Here is a 20,000-nt window from a genome sequence, read left to right on the forward strand (position 1 = left end):
ATACCTGTGTACAAGAAACCACTTCATACAGCTGCAGTAACGGGCAATGCATCACTAGGAAGGAAACGAAGAACTTGCTGAAGGCCATGGCTTCCAGACTTTCTTTATTCACTGCAAAGGATTTTCAACCATGTACTATGAATTGTCATTCTCTCTCTCTCTCTCTCTCTCTCTCTCTCTCTCTCTCTCTCTCTCTCTCTCTCTCTCTCTCTCTCTCTCTCTCTCTCTCTCTCTCTCTCTCTCTCTCTCTTTTTCTCTCTTTCTCTCTTTCTCTCTTTCTCTCTCTTTCTCTCTTTCTCTCTTTCTCTCTTTCTCTCTCTTTCTCTCTTTCTCTCTTTCTCTTTCCCTCTCTTTCTCTCTCTTTCTCTCTCTTTCTCTCTCTTTCTCTTTCTCTCTCTTTCTCTTTCTCTCTCTCTTTCTCTTTCTCTCTCTTTCTCTTTCTCTCTCTTTCTCTTTCTCTCTCTTTCTCTTTCTCTCTCTTTCTCTTTCTCTCTCTTTCTCTTTCTCTCTCTTTCTCTTTCTCTCTCTTTCTCTTTCTCTCTCTTTCTCTCTCTTTCTTTCTTTCTTTCTCTTTCTTTCTCTCTTTCTTTCTTTCTCTCTTTCTCTCTCTTTCTCTCTCTTTCTCTCTCTTCCTCTCTCTTCCTCTCTCTTCCTCTCTCTTTCTCTCTCTTTCTCTCTCTTCCTCTCTCTTTCTCTCTCTTTCTCTCTCTTTCTCTCTCTTTCTCTCTCTTTCTCTCTCTTCCTCTCTCTTCCTCTCTCTTCCTCTCTCTTCCTCTCTCTTTCTCTCTCTTTCTCTCTCTTCCTCTCTCTTTCTCTCTCTTTCTCTCTCTTTCTCTCTCTTCCTCTCTCTTTCTCTCTTCCTCTCTCTTTCTCTCTTCCTCTCTCTTTCTTTCTCTCTTTCTCTCTCTTTCTTTCTCTCTCTTTCTTTCTCTTTCTTTCTCTCTCTTTCTTTCTCTCTCTTTCTTTCTCTCTCTTTCTTTCTCTCTTTCTTTCTCTCTTTCTCTCTCTTTCTTTCTCTCTTTCTCTCTCTTTCTTTCTCTCTTTCTCTCTTCCTCTCTCTTCCTCTCTCTCTCCTGAGCTGCCGGGTCCTCGCGGCAAGAGTTTGTCTGAACTGCGCATGACGGCTTCAGACAAACTCTTGTCTTTTATTATATAGGATTTGTTAGGATGAAACTGTACTTCAATCACCTTATGTCATTTAAAATCCATTATGGTGGCCTACAGAGCCCAAACACACTGTTTTTGCCATAAAAGTTATATAGCTGGCATTTTCAACTAACTTCCCAGTTTCTTTTTGTTCTATTGGTATCCTTTGTTAAAAAGCATACCTAGATATGCTCAGGAGCATCAATGCACTACTGGGAGCTAGCTATGGATTGGTGGCTGCATATTTGTCTCTTGTCATCGGACAACCCAATGTGTTCCACTAGCTCCCTTAGTGTATTGCTGCTCCTTCAACAAAGGATACCAAGAGAATGAAGAAAATGCGATAATAAAAGTAAAATGGAAAGTCCGTTTAAAATTATGGGCTTTATCTGAATCCTAAAAGAAACATTGGACTTTCACATCATTTTAATTTCAGCTTTAAGGTGATTTTTACATTTTGAGGCATTTTACATTTCTGGATTAAAACTTCAGAAAATCAATCTAAAGCACTGGTTTTCAAACCTGACCTCAGGGTCTCCCTAACAGGCCACATTTTGAGGATATATGGACTAGAGCACAAGTGAAATAATCAGCTGATTAGTAAATGGTTATTTTACCTGATCTCGTCCAAAATAATCCTGAAAATCTGACCTATTAGGGAGGCCTAACGACAGGTTTGAAAACCAGTGATCTAAAGTAATATCATAAGCATCTGGAGTTGGCTTTTTCTTTGAGGTGAACTACATAGTATTTTGCGCTACCTTGTTGAATTTTTATTTTTGAAACTAGAAATAGCAAAAAGGTACTTCATCCCATAGTGCTTGCTATTAAAGTAAATAACTTGATAGCTCAATATAAAATGATTAGTTATTTGTAGTAAAACAACTTTGTGATCTACTTTTATTATTTACTTTGCCTAGTTTTCATGTTATTAACCCTGCAAATTGTGGATTTTCTTGTCCTCAGAACTGCAAAAGCACACAACAGACTTCACAAGGCTAGCCCTGCTACATATTTTTCCTTAATTGGCTATAATATCCAAGAACTGCCATAAATGTACTTTATACTATCGATATTCTCAGTTCTAGCTTTGTCAGTGTAGTCCCTAATGACTGTATTGCATATGTTTGCATGAAAAAAGTTAAAGCTTTTTAATTGGTGTTGAGACAAAGAGGAAATGTGTATGCAGTTGCTCTCTAGTTTGAGAACACCCAGTTATATTGGTAGATGTGGATACACCCCTATGACTATAAAAACAAAGAGTAGTAGAGTGCATGCAATTTTAAACCATTTTCTAGTTTACTTCCATTATCTAGGTTGCTTCATTCTCTTGGTATCCTTTGTTGAATAGCATACCTAGGTAGGATCAGCAAAGCACTAACAGCTGATGATTAGTGGCTGCATATATATGCCTCATGTCATTGGCTCACCAGATATGTTCATCTAGCTCCCAGCAGTGCATTGTTGCTCATGATTCTACTTTTCAAAAAAAGGATACCAAGAGATCAAAGCACTTTTGATACTAGAAGTAAATTGGAAAGATGTTTAAAATTTCATGCTCTGTCTCAATCCTGAAAATTTAATTTTGGCTTTTCCATCCTTTTTAAGACATTGTTAGAATTCTCTGGACCCTGAAGCTTTTTTTCTATCCCCTGTCCTGAGAGAACAAATCTAATCAAATTGATTGATTGAATTTTTTTTTTTTTTTGAGTGTTTGAATTTCAACAGCTTGTCAGCGATAACCTGTACACAGCATGGTAAGACCGCCGTTCAGAACTGTAAAATAGAATACAGATAATACCTGTTCCTATGGCACACTTGGTGACTTCTGAATTTGTTTCCTGCAGTCGCGCAATTGATCAGCGCTTAGCTCTGTAGGAATCCTCTGTAATTATGTTTTTTCCTGGGCTTCACTGCTAAGCTACTGCTGTATATTAAATTGATCTGTTTTGTTGTACATTGTTAATATTTCTCTCTTCTTCACAATGCAGGTCAGAGAGCAGTTCCACCATGCCGGTTTTATGGCTGATGTGGATCTAGACCCGGGCTGCACACTCAATAAGAAGATCAGGAATGCTCAGCTGGCTCAATATAATTTTATCCTCGGTAAAAAAATAATAATTCTTCTTTTACCTAAACTTTTGTGGGTGGATAATTCTATATTTAAAGCATTTACTCTATGCATATTTTTTTTTTTCTCTTTGGGTTTATTATAATTGTTGCAAATTTGTTTTATCTTTCAAAAGGACATTAAACACTTTGAGATGGTAATATAATGATACATTGTGTGTGTATGTATATGTGTGTGTGTGTGTGTGTGTGTATGTATATATATATATATATATATATATATATATATATATATATATATATATATATATATATATATATATATATATATATATATATATATATATATATATATATATATATATAAATAAATCCTACAAAATTAATTGTTTATTTTGCCTCCCTTTCCTGCAATTCTATTCTGAAATTGTGAGCATTTCAGTTCTTGTTATGAATGGAAGTGCAGAACAATGTTCTATTCCACACAGCCATTGGCTGCAGACTGTAGTGACTTTTTTTATAACTGTCCCTAATTGGCCACAACATGGAAGTAACTTAAGTTACAACATGGCAGCTCCCATTGTTTTATAAACATTAAAACTTTACACTTTTGTCTCTTTAAACAACTAATGAAACTTTAAAAAAAATGTATATCTTATTCTCAGACTAATCTTTTCTTTGACTGCATCATTCTGTCTATTTAGTGTTTAAAGTTCCTTCCTTTACTGCAAACATTGTGTGGGCTACCGTCCTAAAGATCAAAGTCTTTTAGTTTGTGTTCCCAATCATCTATTTCACCTGCTGGACACACTTTGCCTCATGTGCAACGGCGCCCCTGCTCACACACGGCTTTCAATCTCCCCGGTCAGACAACTCGGAGGGATTGAAAAACAACAATTTATAGTTATCGTTCAGGTTTAACGATTTAGATAGAGCATGCAATTTCATTCTCTTGGTATCTTTATTTGAAAACGCAAGAATGTAAGCATAGGCGCCGACCCATTTTTTTGTTCAGATCCTGGGTAGCGATTGGTAGCTACATTAAATCATGAGCGCTGCTTAAAGGGTCATGAAACCCAAAATTTTTCTTTCATGATTCAGATAGAGAATACAATTTCTTTCATGTAATTAGCAAGAGTCCATGAGCTAGTGACGTATGGGATATACATTCCTACCAGGAGGGGCAAAGTTTCCCAAACCTCAAAATGCCTATAAATACACCCCTCACCACACCCACAAATCAGTTTTACAAACTTTGCCTCCTATGGAGGTGGTGAAGTAAGTTTGTGCTAGATTCTATGTTGATATGCGCTCCGCAGCAGGTTGGAGCCCTGTTTCTTCTGTTAAGTGTGATCAGTCCACGGGTCATCATTACTTCTGGGATATTACTCCTCCCCAACAGGAAGTGCAAGAGGATTCACCCAGCAGAGCTGCATATAGCTCCTCCCCTCTACGTCACTCCCAGTCATTCTCTTGCACCCAACGACTAGATAGGATGTGTGAGAGGACTATGGTGATTATACTTAGTTTTATATCTTCAATCAAAAGTTTATTATTTTATAATAGCACCGGAGTGTGTTATTACCTCTCTGGCAGAGTTTGAAGAAGAATCTACCAGAGTTTTTACTATGATTTTAGCCGGAGTAGTTAAGATCATATTGCTGTTTCTCGGCCATCTGAGGAGAAGTAAACTTCAGATCAGGGGACAGCGGGCAGATTAATCTGCAAAGAGGTATGTAGCAGCTTTTATTTTCTGACAATGGAATTGATGAGAAAATCCTGCCATACCGATATAATGTCATGTATGTATATTTTACACTTCAGTATTCTGGGGAATGGTACTTCACTGGAATTACACTGTGTACATAAAACTTTAGCCTATTTTGCAGGGACTAGCAACAGGCTTTCTTTCATGTAATTAACAAGAGTCCATGAGCTAGTGACGTATGGGATATACATTCCTACCAGGAGGGGCAAAGTTTCCCAAACCTTAAAATGCCTATAAATACACCCCTCACCACACCCACAAATCAGTTTTACAAACTTTGCCTCCAAGGGAGGTGGTGAAGTAAGTTTGTGCTAGATTCTACGTTGATATGCGCTCCGCAGCAAGTTGGAGCCCGGTTTTCCTCTCAGCGTGCAGTGAATGTCAGAGGGATGTGAGGAGAGTATTGCCTATTGAATGCAGTGATCTCCTTCTACGGGGTCTATTTCATAAGGTTCTCTGTTATCGGTCGTAGAGATTCATCTCTTACCTCCCTTTTCAGATCGACGATATACTCTTATATTTACCATTTCCTCTACTGATTCTCGTTTCAGTACTGGTTTGGCTTTCTACAAACATGTAGATGAGTGTCCTGGGGTAAGTAAGTCTTATTTTCTGTGACACTCTAAGCTATGGTTGGGCACTTTATTTATAAAGTTCTAAATATATGTATTCAAACATTTATTTGCCTTGACTCAGAATGTTCAACTTTCCTTATTTCCAGACAGTCAGTTTCATATTTGGGATTATGCTTTAATTATCATATTTTTCTTACCTCAAAAATTTGACTTTTTTCCCTGTGGGCTGTTAGGCTCGCGGGGGCTGAAAATGCTTCATTTTATTGCGTCATTCTTGGCGCGGACTTTTTTGGCGCAAAAATTCATTTCCTTTTCCGGCGTCATACGTGTCGCCGGAAGTTGCGTCATTTTTTTGACGTTATTTTGCGCCAAAAATGTCGGCGTTCCGGATGTGGCGTCATTTTTGGCGCCAAAAGCATTTAGGCGCCAAATAATGTGGGCGTCTTATTTGGCGCCAAAAAATATGGGCGTCGCTTTTGTCTCCACATTATTTCAGTCTCATTTTTCATTTGCTTCTGGTTGCTAGAAGCTTGATGTTTGGCATTTTTTTCCCATTCCTGAAACTGTCTTATAAGGAATTTGATCTATTTTGCTTTATATGTTGTTTTTTCTCTTACATATTGCAAGATGTCTCACGTTGCATCTGAGCCAGAAGATACTACAGGAAAACCTCTGCCTGCTGGATCTACCAAAGCTAAGTGTATCTGCTGTAAACTTTTGGTAGCTATTCCTCCAGCTGTTGTTTGTATTAAATGTCATGACAAACTTGTTAATGCAGATAATATTTCCTTTAGTGATGTACCATTGCCTGTTGCAGTTCCCTCAACATCTAAGGTGCAGAATGTTCCTGATAACATAAGAGATTTTGTTTCTGAATCCATAAAGAAGGCTTTGTCTGTTATTTCTCCTTCTAGTAAACGTAAAAAGTCTTTTAAATCTTCTCTCTCTACAGATGAATTTTTAAATGAACACCATCATTCTGATTCTTTGGACTCTTCTGGTTCAGAGGATTCTGTCTCAGAGATTGATGCTGATAAATCTTCATATTTATTTAAGATGGAATTTATTCGCTCTTTACTTAAAGAAGTACTAATTGCTTTAGAAATAGAGGATTCTAGTCCTCTTGATACTAATTCTATACGTTTGGATAAGGTTTTTAAAGCTCCTGCGGTTATTCCAGAAGTCTTTCCTGTTCCTAATGCTATTTCTGCAGTAATTGCTAAGGAATGGGATAGATTGGGTAATTCATTTACTCCTTCTAAACGTTTTAAGCAATTATATCCTGTTCCGCCTGACAGGTTAGAATTTTGGGACAAAATCCCTAAAGTTGATGGGGCTATTTCTACCCTTGCTAAACGTACTACCATTCCTACATCAGATGGTACCTCGTTTAAGGATCCTTTAGATAGAAAAATTGAATCTTTTCTAAGAAAAGCTTATCTATGTTCAGGTAATCTTCTTAGACCTGCTATATCATTGGCTGATGTTGCTGCAGCTTCAACTTTTTGGTTGGAAACTCTAGCGCAACAAGTAACAAATCGTGATTCTCATGATATTATTATTCTTCTCCAGCATGCTAATAATTTCATCTGTGATGCCATTTTTGATATTATTAGAGTTGATGTTAGATTTATGTCTCTGGCTATCTTAGCCAGAAGAGCTTTATGGCTTAAGACTTGGAATGCTGATATGGCTTCTAAATCAACTCTACTTTCCATTTCTTTCCAGGGAAACAAATTATTTGGTTCTCAGTTGGATTCTATTATTTCAACTGTTACTGGTGGGAAAGGAACTTTTTTACCACAGGATAAAAAGTCTAAAGGTAAAAACAGGGCTAACAATCGTTTTCGTTCCTTTCGTTTCAACAAAGAACAAAAGCCTGATCCTTCGTCCTCAGGAGCAGTTTCAGTTTGGAAACCATCTCCAGTCTGGAATAAATCCAAGCCTGCTAGAAAGGCAAAGCCTGCTTCTAAATTCACATGAAGGTACGGCCCTCATTCCAGTTCAGCTGGTAGGGGGCAGGTTACGTTTTTTCAAAGAAATTTGGATCAGTTCTGTTCACAATCTTTGGATTCAGAACATTGTTTCAGAAGGGTACAGAATTGGTTTCAAGATGAGACCTCCTGCAAAGAGATTTTTTCTTTCCCATGTCCCAGTAAATCCAGTGAAAGCTCAAGCATTTCTGAATTGTGTTTCAGATCTAGAGTTGGCTGGAGTAATTATGCCAGTTCCAGTTCCGGAACAGGGGATGGGGTTTTATTCAAATCTCTTCATTGTACCAAAGAAGGAGAATTCCTTCAGACCAGTTCTGGATCTAAAATTATTGAATCGTTATGTAAGGATACCAACGTTCAAGATGGTAACTGTAAGGACTATATTGCCTTTTGTTCAGCAAGGGAATTATATGTCCACAATAGATTTACAGGATGCATATCTGCATATTCCGATTCATCCAGATCATTATCAGTTCCTGAGATTCTCTTTTCTAGACAAGCATTACCAATTTGTGGCTCTACCGTTTGGCCTTGCTACAGCTCCAAGAATTTTCACAAAGATTCTCGGTGCCCTTCTGTCTGTAATCAGAGAACAGGGTATTGTGGTATTTCCTTATTTGGACGATATCTTGGTACTTGCTCCGTCTTTACATTTAGCAGAGTCTCATACGAATCGACTTGTGTTGTTTCTTCAAGATCATGGTTGGAGGATCAATTTACCAAAAAGTTCTTTGATTCCTCAAACAAGGGTAACCTTTCTGGGTTTCCAGATAGATTCAGTGTCCATGACTTTGTCTTTAACAGACAAGAGACGTCTAAAATTGATTACAGCCTGTCGAAACCTTCAGTCTCAATCATTCCCTTCGGTAGCCTTATGCATGGAAATTCTAGGTCTTATGACTGCTGCATCGGACGCGATCCCCTTTGCTCGTTTTCACATGCGACCTCTTCAGCTCTGTATGCTGAACCAATGGTGCAGGGATTACACGAAGATATATCAATTAATATCTTTAAAACCGATTGTTCGGCACTCTCTAACGTGGTGGACAGATCACCATCGTTTAATTCAGGGGGCTTCTTTTGTTCTTCCGACCTGGACTGTAATTTCAACAGATGCAAGTCTCACAGGTTGGGGAGCTGTGTGGGGATCTCTGACGGCACAAGGAGTTTGGAATCTCAGGAGGTGAGATTACCGATCAATATCTTGGAACTCCGTGCAGTTTTCAGAGCTCTTCAGTTTTGGCCTCTTCTGAAGAGAGAATCGTTCATTTGTTTTCAGACAGACAATGTCACAACTGTGGCATACATCAATCATCAAGGAGGGACTCACAGTCCTCTGGCTATGAAAGAAGTATCTCGAATTTTGGTTTGGGCGGAATCCAGCTCCTGTCTAATCTCTGCGGTTCATATCCCAGGTGTAGACAATTGGGAAGCGGATTATCTCAGTCGCCAAACGTTGCATCCGGGCGAATGGTCTCTTCACCCAGAGGTATTTCTTCAGATTGTTCAAATGTGGGGGCTCCCAGAGATAGATCTGATGGCCTCTCATCTAAACAAGAAACTTCCCAGGTATCTGTCCAGATCCCGGGATCCTCAGGCGGAGGCAGTGGATGCATTATCACTTCCTTGGAAGTATCATCCTGCCTATATCTTTCCGCCTCTAGTTCTTCTTCCAAGAGTAATCTCCAAGATTCTGAGGGAATGCTCGTTTGTTCTGCTAATAGCTCCGGCATGGCCTCACAGGTTTTGGTATGCGGATCTTGTCCGGATGGCATCTTGCCAACCATGGACTCTTCCGTTAAGACCAGACCTTCTGTCTCAAGGTCCTTTTTTCCATCCGGATCTGAAATCCTTAAATTTAAAGGTATGGAGATTGAACGCTTGATTCTTGGTCATAGAGGTTTCTCTGACTCCGTGATTAATACTATGTTACAGGCTCGTAAATCTGTATCTCGAGAGATATATTATAGATTCTGGAAGACTTATATTTCTTGGTGTCTTTCTCATCATTTTTCTTGGCATTCTTTTAGAATACCGAGAATTTTACAGTTTCTTCAGGATGGTTTAGATAAGGGTTTGTCCGCGAGTTCTTTGAAAGGACAAATCTCCGCTCTTTCTGTTCTTTTTCACAGAAAGATTGCTATTCTTCCTGATATTCTTTGTTTTGTACAAGCTTTGGTTCGTATAAAACCTGTCATTAAGTCAATTTCTCCTCCTTGGAGTTTGAATTTGGTTTTGGGAGCTCTTCAAGCTCCTCCGTTTGAACCTATGCATTCATTGGACATTAAATTACTTTCTTGGAAAGTTTTGTTCCTTTTGGCCATCTCTTCTGCTAGAAGAGTTTCTGAATTATCTGCTCTTTCGTGTGAGTCTCCTTTTCTGATTTTTCATCAGGATAAGGCGGTGTTGCGAACTTCTTTTGAATTTTTACCTAAAGTTGTGAATTCCAACAACATTAGTAGAGAAATTGTGGTTCCTTCATTATGTCCTAATCCTAAGAATTCTAAGGAGAAATCATTGCATTCTTTGGATGTTGTTAGAGCTTTGAAATATTATGTTGAAGCTACGAAATCTTTCCGTAAGACTTCTAGTCTATTTGTTATCTTTTCCGGTTCTAGGAAAGGCCAGAAAGCTTCTGCCATTTCTTTGGAATCTTGGTTGAAATCTTTAATTCATCTTGCCTATGTTGAGTCGGGTAAAATTCCGCCTCAAAGAATTACAGCTCATTCTACTAGGTCAGTTTCTACTTCCTGGGCGTTTAGGAATGAAGCTTCGGTTGACCAGATCTGCAAAGCAGCAACTTGGTCCTCTTTGCATACTTTTACTAAATTCTACCATTTTGATGTATTTTCTTCTTCTGAAGCAGTTTTTGGTAGAAAAGTTCTTCAGGCAGCGGTTTCAGTTTGAATCTTCTGCTTATGTTTTTTGTTAAACTTTATTTTGGGTGTGGATTATTTTCAGCAGGAATTGGCTGTCTTTATTTTATCCCTCCCTCTCTAGTGACTCTTGTGTGGAAAGATCCACATCTTGGGTAGTCATTATCCCATACGTCACTAGCTCATGGACTCTTGTTAATTACATGAAAGAAAACATAATTTATGTAAGAACTTACCTGATAAATTCATTTCTTTCATATTAACAAGAGTCCATGAGGCCCACCCTTTTTTGTGGTGGTTATGATTTTTTTGTATAAAGCACAATTATTCCAATTCCTTATTTTATATGCTTCGCACTTTTTTTCTTATCACCCCACTTCTTGGCTATTCGTTAAACTGATTTGTGGGTGTGGTGAGGGGTGTATTTATAGGCATTTTAAGGTTTGGGAAACTTTGCCCCTCCTGGTAGGAATGTATATCCCATACGTCACTAGCTCATGGACTCTTGTTAATATGAAAGAAATGAATTTATCAGGTAAGTTCTTACATAAATTATGTTTTTTAATAACTCTTAATTTATGTTAAACGTTTTTGCTGGAATGTAAAATCGTTTTCATTTTCTGAGGTACTGGGTGAATAAATGTTTGGGCACTATTTTTCCACTTGGCAGTTGCTTTATCTAATTTCTGACAGTGTCTGATCTCTCTCACTGTTGTGTGTGAGGGGGAGGGGCCATTTTTTGGAGCTTTTGCTACGCATCAAAAAATTTCAGTCAGCAGCTCATTGTATTTCCTGCACGATCCGGTTCATCTCTACAGAACTCAGGGGTCTTCAAAACTTGTTTTGAGGGAGGTAATCCTCACAGCAGAGCTGTGAGATTGTAGTTGACTGTGATAAACGTTTATTCTGTAATTATTTTTTTTTCTGCTATCAGGGTTAGTTGTCTTTTGCTAATGGGAACAAACCTTTGCTAAAGTTGTGTTGTTTACAAAGATTGATGCTATAACTTTTTCAGTTTATTAATTTTCAACTGTCATAAATCTTCTGTGCTTCTTATAGACACAGTACGTTTTCATAGTATTTTACTTGAATAGTATTCCAAGTTGCAAGTTTATTTGCTAGTGTGTTAAACATGTCTGATTCAGAGGAAGATACCTGTGCTATTTGTGCTAATGCCAAAGTGGAGCCCAATAGAAATTTATGTACTAACTGTATTGATGCTACTTTAAATAAAAGTCAATCTGTACAAATTGAACAAATTTCACCAAACAGCGAGGGGAGAGTTATGCCGACTAACTTGCCTCACGTGTCAGTACCTGCATCTCCCGCTCGGGAGGTGTGCGATATTGTGGCGCCCAGTACATCTGGGCGGCCATTACAAATAACATTACAAGATATGGCTACTGTTATGACTGAAGTTTTGGCTAAATTACCAGAATTAAGAGGCAAGCGTGATCACTCTGGGGTGAGAACAGAGTGCGCTGATAATACTAGGGCCATGTCAGATACTGCGTCACAGCTTGCAGAACATGAGGACGGAGAACTTCTGTCTGCGGCTGACGGTTCTGATCCAAACAGATTGGATTCAGATATTTCAAATTTTAAATTTAAGCTGGAGAACCTCCGTGTATTACTAGGGGAGGTGTTAGCGGCTCTGAATGATTGTAACACAGTTGCAATACCAGAGAAAATGTGTAGGTTGGATAAATATTTTGCGGTACCAACGAGTACCGACGTTTTTCCTATACCTAAAAAACTAACTGAAATTATTACTAAAGAGTGGGATAGACCCGGTGTGCCGTTCTCACCCCCTCCGATATTTAGAAAAATGTTTCCAATAGACGCCACTACACGGGACTTATGGCAGACGGTCCCTAAGGTGGAGGGAGCAGTTTCTACTTTAGCTAAGCGTACCACTATCCCGGTGGAGGATAGCTGTGCCTTTTCAGATCCAATGGATAAAAAGTTAGAGGGTTACCTTAAGAAAATGTTTGTTCAACAAGGTTTTATATTGCAACCCCTTGCATGCATTGCGCCGGTCACGGCTGCGGCGGCATTCTGGTTTGAGTCGCTGGAAGAGACCATTAATTCAGCTACTCTGGATGACATTACGGACAAGCTTAGAGTCCTTAAGCTAGCTAATTCATTCATTTCGGAGGCCGTAGTACATTTAACTAAACTTACGGCTAAGAATTCAGGATTCGCCATTCAGGCACGCAGAGCACTGTGGCTAAAATCCTGGTCAGCTGATGTTACTTCTAAGTCTAAATTACTTAATATACCTTTTAAAGGGCAGACCTTATTTGGGCCTGGTTTGAAAGAAATTATCGCTGACATTACAGGAGGTAAAGGCCACGCCCTGCCTCAAGACAGGGCCAAACCTAAGGCCAGACAGTCTAATTTTCGTTCCTTTCGGAATTTCAAAGCAGGAGCAGCATCAACTTCCTCTGCTCCAAAACAAGAAGGATCTGTTGCTCGCTACAGACAAGGCTGGAGACCAAACCAGTCTTGGAACAAGGGCAAGCAGGCCAGGAAACCTGCTGCTGCCCCTAAAACAGCATGAATTGAGGGCCCCCGATCCGGGATCGGATCTAGTGGGGGGCAGACTTTCTCTCTTCGCCCAGGCTTGGGCAAGAGATGTCCAGGATCCCTGGGCGCTAGAGATAATATCTCAGGGATACCTTCTGGACTTCAAATACTCTCCTCCAAGAGAGAGATTTCATCTGTCAAGGTTGTCAACAAACCAAACAAAGAAAGAGGCGTTTCTACGCTGCGTACAAGAGCTTTTGTTAATGGGAGTAATCCATCCAGTTCCACGGTCGGAACAGGGACTAGGGTTTTACTCAAATCTGTTTGTGGTTCCCAAAAAAGAGGGAACTTTCAGACCAATCCTGGACTTAAAAATCCTAAACAAATTCCTAAGAGTTCCATCGTTCAAGATGGAGACTATTCGGACAATTTTACCCATGATCCAAAAGGGTCAGTACATGACCACAGTGGATTTAAAGGATGCTTACCTTCACATACCGATTCACAAAGATCATTACCGGTACCTAAGGTTTGCCTTCCTAGACAGGCATTACCAGTTTGTAGCTCTTCCATTCGGATTGGCTACAGCTCCAAGAATCTTCACAAAGGTTCTGGGTGCTCTTCTGGCGGTACTAAGACCGCGGGGAATCTCGGTAGCTCCGTACCTAGACGACATTCTGATACAAGCTTCAAGCTTTCAAACTGCCAAGTCTCATACAGAGTTAGTACTGGCATTTCTAAGGTCGCATGGATGGAAGGTGAACGAAAAGAAAAGTTCACTCGTTCCACTCACAAGAGTTCCCTTCCTGGGGACTCTTATAGATTCTGTAGAAATGAAGATTTACCTGACAGAAGACAGGTTAACAAGACTTCAAAGTGCTTGCCGCACCCTTCATTCCATTCAACACCCGTCAGTGGCTCAATGCATGGAGGTAATCGGCTTGATGGTAGCGGCAATGGACATAGTACCCTTTGCACGCTTACACCTCAGACCACTGCAACTGTGCATGCTAAGTCAGTGGAATGGGGATTACTCTGAATCTGGATCAAGAGACCAGAAATTCTCTTCTATGGTGGCTTTCTCGGCCACATCTGTCCAGGGGGATGCCATTCAGCAGTCCAGACTGGACAATTGTAACAACAGACGCCAGCCTTCTAGGTTGGGGTGCCGTCTGGAATTCTCTGAAGGCTCATGAACAATGGAGTCAGGAGGAGAGTCTCCTACCAATAAACATTCTGGAATTGAGAGCAGTTCTCAATGCCCTCCTGGCTTGGCCCCAGTTGACAACTCGGGGGTTCATCAGGTTTCAGTCGGACAACATCACGACTGTAGCTTACATCAACCATCAGGGAGGGACAAGAAGCTCCCTAGCAATGATGGAAGTAACAAAGATAATTCGCTGGGCAGAGTCTCACTCTTGCCACCTGTCAGCAATCCACATCCCGGGAGTGGAGAACTGGGAGGCGGATTTCTTAAGTCGTCAGACTTTTCATCCGGGGGAGTGGGAACTTCATCCGGAGGTCTTTGCCCAAATACTTCGTCATTGGGGCAAACCAGAGATAGATCTCATGGCGTCTCGACAGAACGCCAAGCTTCCTCGTTACAGGTCCAGATCCAGGGATCCAGGAGCAGTCCTGATAGATGCCCTGACAGCACCTTTGGACTTCAGGATGGCTTACGTGTTTCCACCCTTCCCGATGCTTCCTCGATTGATTGCCAGAATCAAACAGGAGAGAGCATCAGTTATTCTAATAGCACCTGCATGGCCACGCAGGACTTGGTATGCAGACCTGGTGGACATGTCATCCTGTCCACCTTGGTCTCTACCTCTGAAACAGGACCTTATGATACAGGGTCCTTTCAAACATCAAAATCTAACTTCTCTGAAGCTGACTGCTTGGAAATTGAACGCTTGATTTTATCAAAACGTGGGTTTTCTGAGTCAGTTATTGATACCTTAATACAGGCTAGGAAGCCTGTTACCAGAAGGATTTACCATAAGATATGGCGTAAATACCTATATTGGTGCGAATCCAAAGGTTACTCTTGGAGTAAGGTTAGGATTCCTAGGATATTGTCTTTTCTACAAGAAGGTTTAGAAAAGGGTTTATCTGCTAGTTCATTAAAGGGACAGATCTCAGCTCTGTCCATTCTGTTGCACAAACGTCTGTCAGAAGTTCCAGACGTTCAGGCTTTTTGTCAGGCTTTGGCCAGGATTAAGCCTGTGTTTAAAACTGTTGCTCCGCCATGGAGTTTAAACCTTGTTCTTAACGTTTTACAGGGCGTTCCGTTTGAACCCCTTCATTCCATTGATATAAAGTTGTTATCTTGGAAAGTTCTATTTTTAATGGCTATTTCCTCGGCTCGAAGAGTCTCTGAGTTATCAGCCTTACATTGTGATTCTCCTTATTTGATTTTTCATTCGGATAAGGTAGTTCTGCGTACTAAACCTGGGTTCTTACCTAAGGTAGTCACTAACAGGAATATCAATCAAGAGATTGTTGTTCCTTCTTTGTGTCCAAATCCTTCTTCGAAGAAGGAACGTCTTCTGCACAATCTGGATGTAGTTCGTGCCCTAAAGTTTTACTTACAGGCAACTAAGGAATTTCGACAAACGTCTTCCCTGTTTGTCGTTTACTCTGGTCAGAGGAGAGGTCAAAAGGCTTCTGCTACCTCTTTCTTTTTGGCTTCGTAGCATAATTCGTTTAGCCTATGAGACTGCTGGACAGCAGCCTCCTGAAAGAATTACAGCTCATTCTACTAGAGCTGTGGCTTCCACTTGGGCCTTTAAGAATGAGGCCTCTGTTGAACAGATTTGCAAGGCTGCAACTTGGTCTTCGCTTCATACTTTTTCCAAATTTTACAAATTTGACACTTTTGCTTCCTCGGAGGCTATTTTTGGGAGAAAGGTTCTTCAGGCAGTGGTTCCTTCTGTATAAAGAGCCTGCCTATCCCTCCCGTCATCCGTGTACTTTTGTTTTGGTATTGGTATCCCAGAAGTAATGATGACCCGTGGACTGATCACACTTAACAGAAGAAAACATAATTTATGCTTACCTGATAAATTCCTTTCTTCTGTAGTGTGATCAGTCCACGGCCCGCCCTGTTTTTTAAGGCAGGTAAATTATTTTTTAAATTATACTCCAGTCACCACTACACCCTTGGCTTCTCCTTTCTCGTTGGTCCTTGGTCGAATGACTGGGAGTGACGTAGAGGGGAGGAGCTATATGCAGCTCTGCTGGGTGAATCCTCTTGCACTTCCTGTTGGGGAGGAGTAATATCCCAGAAGTAATGATGACCCGTGGACTGATCACACTACAGAAGAAAGGAATTTATCAGGTAAGCATAAATTATGTTTTTCCTCTCAGCGTGCAGTGAATGTCAGAGGGATGTGAGGAGAGTATTGCCTGTTTGAATTCAATGATCTCCTTCTACGGGGTCTATTTCATAGGTTCTCTGTTATCGGTCGTAGAGATTCATCTCTTACCTCCCTTTTCAGATCGACGATATACTCTTTTATTTATATATATATATATATATATATATATATATATATATATATATATATATATATATATATATATATATATATATATATATATATATATATATATATATATATATATATATATATATATATATATATATATATATATATATATATATATATATATATATATATATATACCATTACCTCTGCTGATTTTCGTTTCAGTACTGGTTTGGCTTTCTACAACATGTAGATGAGTGTCCTGGAGTAAGTAAGTCTTATTTTCTGTGACACTCTAAAGCTATGGTTGGGCACTTTTTTATAAAGTTCTAAATATATGTATTCAAACATTTATTTGCCTTGACTCAGGATGTTCAACATTTCCTTATTTCAGACAGTCAGTTTCATATTTGGGATAATGCATTTGAATATATCATTTTTATCTTACCTTAAAATTTGACTTCCCTGTGGGCTGTTAGGCTCGCAGGGGCTGAAAATGCTTCATTTTATTGCGTCATTCTTGGCGCGAAAATTTTTTTCTATTTCCGGCGTCATACATGTCGCCAGAAGTTGCGTCATTTTTTTGACGTTTTTCGCACCAAAAATGTCGGCGTTCCGGATATGGCGTCATTTTTGGCGCTAATAGCATTTAGGCGCCAAATAAGGTGGGCGTCAATTTTGTCTCCACTTTATTTAAGTCTCATTATTTATTGCTTCTGGTTGCTAGAAGCTTGTTCACTGGCATTTTTTCCCATTCCTGAAACTGTCATTTAAGGAATTTGATCAATTTTGCTTTATATGTTGTTTTTTCTATTACATATTGCAAGATGTCCCACGTTGCAACTGAGTCAGAAGATACTACTGGAAAATCGCTGCCTGGTGCTGGAACTACCAAAGCTAAGTGTATCTGCTGTAAACTTTTGGTAGTTGTTCCTCCAGCTGTTGTTTGTATTAAATGTCATGACAAACTTGTTAATGCAGAAAATATTTCCTTTAGTAAAGTACCATTACCTGTTGCAGTTCCATCAACATCTAATGTTCAGAGTGTTCCTGATAACATAAGAGATTTTGTTTCTGAATCCATTAAGAAGGCTATGTCTGTTATTCCTCCTTCTGGTAAACATAAAAAGTCTTTTAAAACTTCTCTTTATACAGATGAATTTTTAAATGAACATCATCATTCTGATTCTAATGATTCTTCTGATACAGAGGATTCTGTCTCAGAGGTTGATGCTGATAAATCGTCATATTTATTTAAAATGGAATTTATCCGTTCTTTACTTAAAGAAGTCCTAATTGCATTAGAAATTGAGGATTCTGGTCCTCTTGATACTAAATCTAAACGTTTAGACAAGGTCTTTAAATCTCCTGTGGTTATTCCAGAAGTTTTTCCTGTTCCTGGTGCTATTTCTGAAGTAATTTCCAGAGAATGGGATAGTTTGGGTAATTCCTTTACTCCTTCTAAACGTTTTAAGCAATTATATACTGTACCGTCCGACAGATTAGAGTTTTGGGACAAAATCCCTAAAGTTGATGGGGCTATTTCTACCCTTGCTAAACGTACTACTATTCCTACGGCAGATGGTACTTCCTTTAAGGATCCTTTAGATAGGAAAATTTAATCCTTTCTAAGAAAAGCTTATCTGTGTTCAGGTAATCTTCTTAGACCTGCTATATCATTGGCTGATGTTGCTGCAGCTTCAACTTTTTGGTTGGAAACTTTAGCGCAACAAGTAACAGATCATGATTCTCATAATATTATTATTCTTCTTCAACATGCTAATAATTTTATCTGTGATGCCATTTTTGAGTTGATGTCAGGTTTATGTCTCTAGCTATTTTAGCTAGAAGAGCTTTATGGCTTAAAACTTGGAATGCTGATATGTTTTCTAAATCGACTCTACTTTCTCTTTCTTTCCAGGGTAATAAATTATTTGGTTCCCAGTTGGATTCTATTATCTCAACTGTTACTGGTGGGAAAGGAACTTTTTTACCACAGGATAAAAAATCTAAAGGTAAAAACAGGGCTAATAATCGTTTTCGTTCATTTCGTTTCAACAAAGAACAAAAGCCTGATCCTTCATCCTCAAGAGCAGTTTCAGTTTGGAAACCATCTCCAGTCTGGAATAAATCCAAGCCTTCTAGAAAAGCAAAGCCAGCTTCTAAGTCCACATGAAGGTGCGGCCCTCATTCCAGCTCAGCTGGTAGGGGGCAGATTACGTTTTTTCAAAGAAATTTGGATCAATTCTGTTCACAATCTTTGGATTCAGAACATTGTTTCAGAAGGTTACAGAATTGGTTTCAAGATAAGACCTCCTGCAAAGAGATTTTTTCTTTCCCGTGTCGCAGTAAACCCAGTGAAAGCTCAAGCATTTCTGAAATGTGTTTCAGATCTAGAGTTGGCTGGAGTAATTATGCCAGTTCCAGTTTTGGAACAGGGGCTGGGGTTTTATTTGAATCTCTTCATTGTACCCAAGAAGGAGAATTCCTTCAGACCAGTTCTGGATCTAAAAATATTGAATCGTTATGTAAGGATACCAACATTCAAAATGGTAACTGTAAGGACTATCTTGCCTTTTGTTCAGCAAGGGCATTATATGTCTACAATAGATTTACAGGATGCATATCTGCATATTCCGATTCATCCAGCTCACTATCAGTTCCTGAGATTCTCTTTCCTGGACAAGCATTACCAGTTTGTGGCTCTGCCGTTTGGCCTAGCTACAGCTCCAAGAATTTTTACAAAGGTTCTCGGTGCCCTTCTGTCTGTAATCAGAGAACAGGGTATTGTGGTATTTCCTTATTTGGACGATATCTTGGTACTTGCTCAGTCTTCACATTTAGCAGAATCTCATACGAATCGACTTGTGTTGTTTCTTCAAGATCATGGTTGGAGGATCAATTCACTAAAAAGTTCATTGATTCCTCAGACAAGGGTAACCTTTTTAGGTTTCCAGATAGATTCAGTGTCCATGACTCTGTCTTTGACAGACAAGAGACATCTAAAATTGATTTCAGCTTGTCGAAACCTTCAGTCACAATCATTCCCTTCGGTAGCCTTATGCATGGAAATTCTAGGTCTTATGACTGCTGCATCGGACGCGATCCCCTTTGCTCGTTTTCACATGCGACCTCTTCAGCTCTGTATGCTGAACCAATGGTGCAGGGATTACACAAAGATATCTCAATTAATATCTTTAAAACCGATTGTCCGACATTCTCTGACTTGGTGGACAGATCACCATCGTTTAATTCAGGGGGCTTCTTTTGTTCTTCCGACCTGGACTATAATCTCAACAGATGCAAGTCTTACAGGTTGGGGAGCTGTGTGGGGGTCTCTGACGGCACAAGGGGTTTGGGAATCTCAGGAGGTGAGATTACCGATCAATATTTTGGAACTCCGTGCAATTTTCAGAGCTCTTCAGTCTTGGCCTCTTCTGAAGAGAGAGTCGTTCATTTGTTTTCAGACAGACAATGTCACAACTGTGGCATACATCAATCATCAAGGAGGGACTCACAGTCCTCTGGCTATGAAAGAAGTATCTCAAATT

General features: G+C 39.6%; 1 protein-coding gene across 2 annotated transcripts in view; it reads left to right on the forward strand.

The window, feature by feature from the left end:
* The window catches only part of TARS1 (threonyl-tRNA synthetase 1), a 137,398-nt gene that overhangs the window by 99,772 nt on the left and 17,626 nt on the right, over nt 1-20,000 (forward strand). For both annotated transcript variants that reach the window (XM_053701184.1, XM_053701183.1), the window contains exon 18: nt 3,138-3,252. In XM_053701184.1, the coding sequence (XP_053557159.1) occupies nt 3,138-3,252 (115 nt within the window). The remainder of the gene's footprint in view (nt 1-3,137; nt 3,253-20,000) is intronic.

This window comes from Bombina bombina, chromosome 2 (assembly GCF_027579735.1).
Source record: "Bombina bombina isolate aBomBom1 chromosome 2, aBomBom1.pri, whole genome shotgun sequence".
In the NCBI taxonomy this organism is placed as follows: Eukaryota; Metazoa; Chordata; class Amphibia; order Anura; family Bombinatoridae; genus Bombina; species Bombina bombina.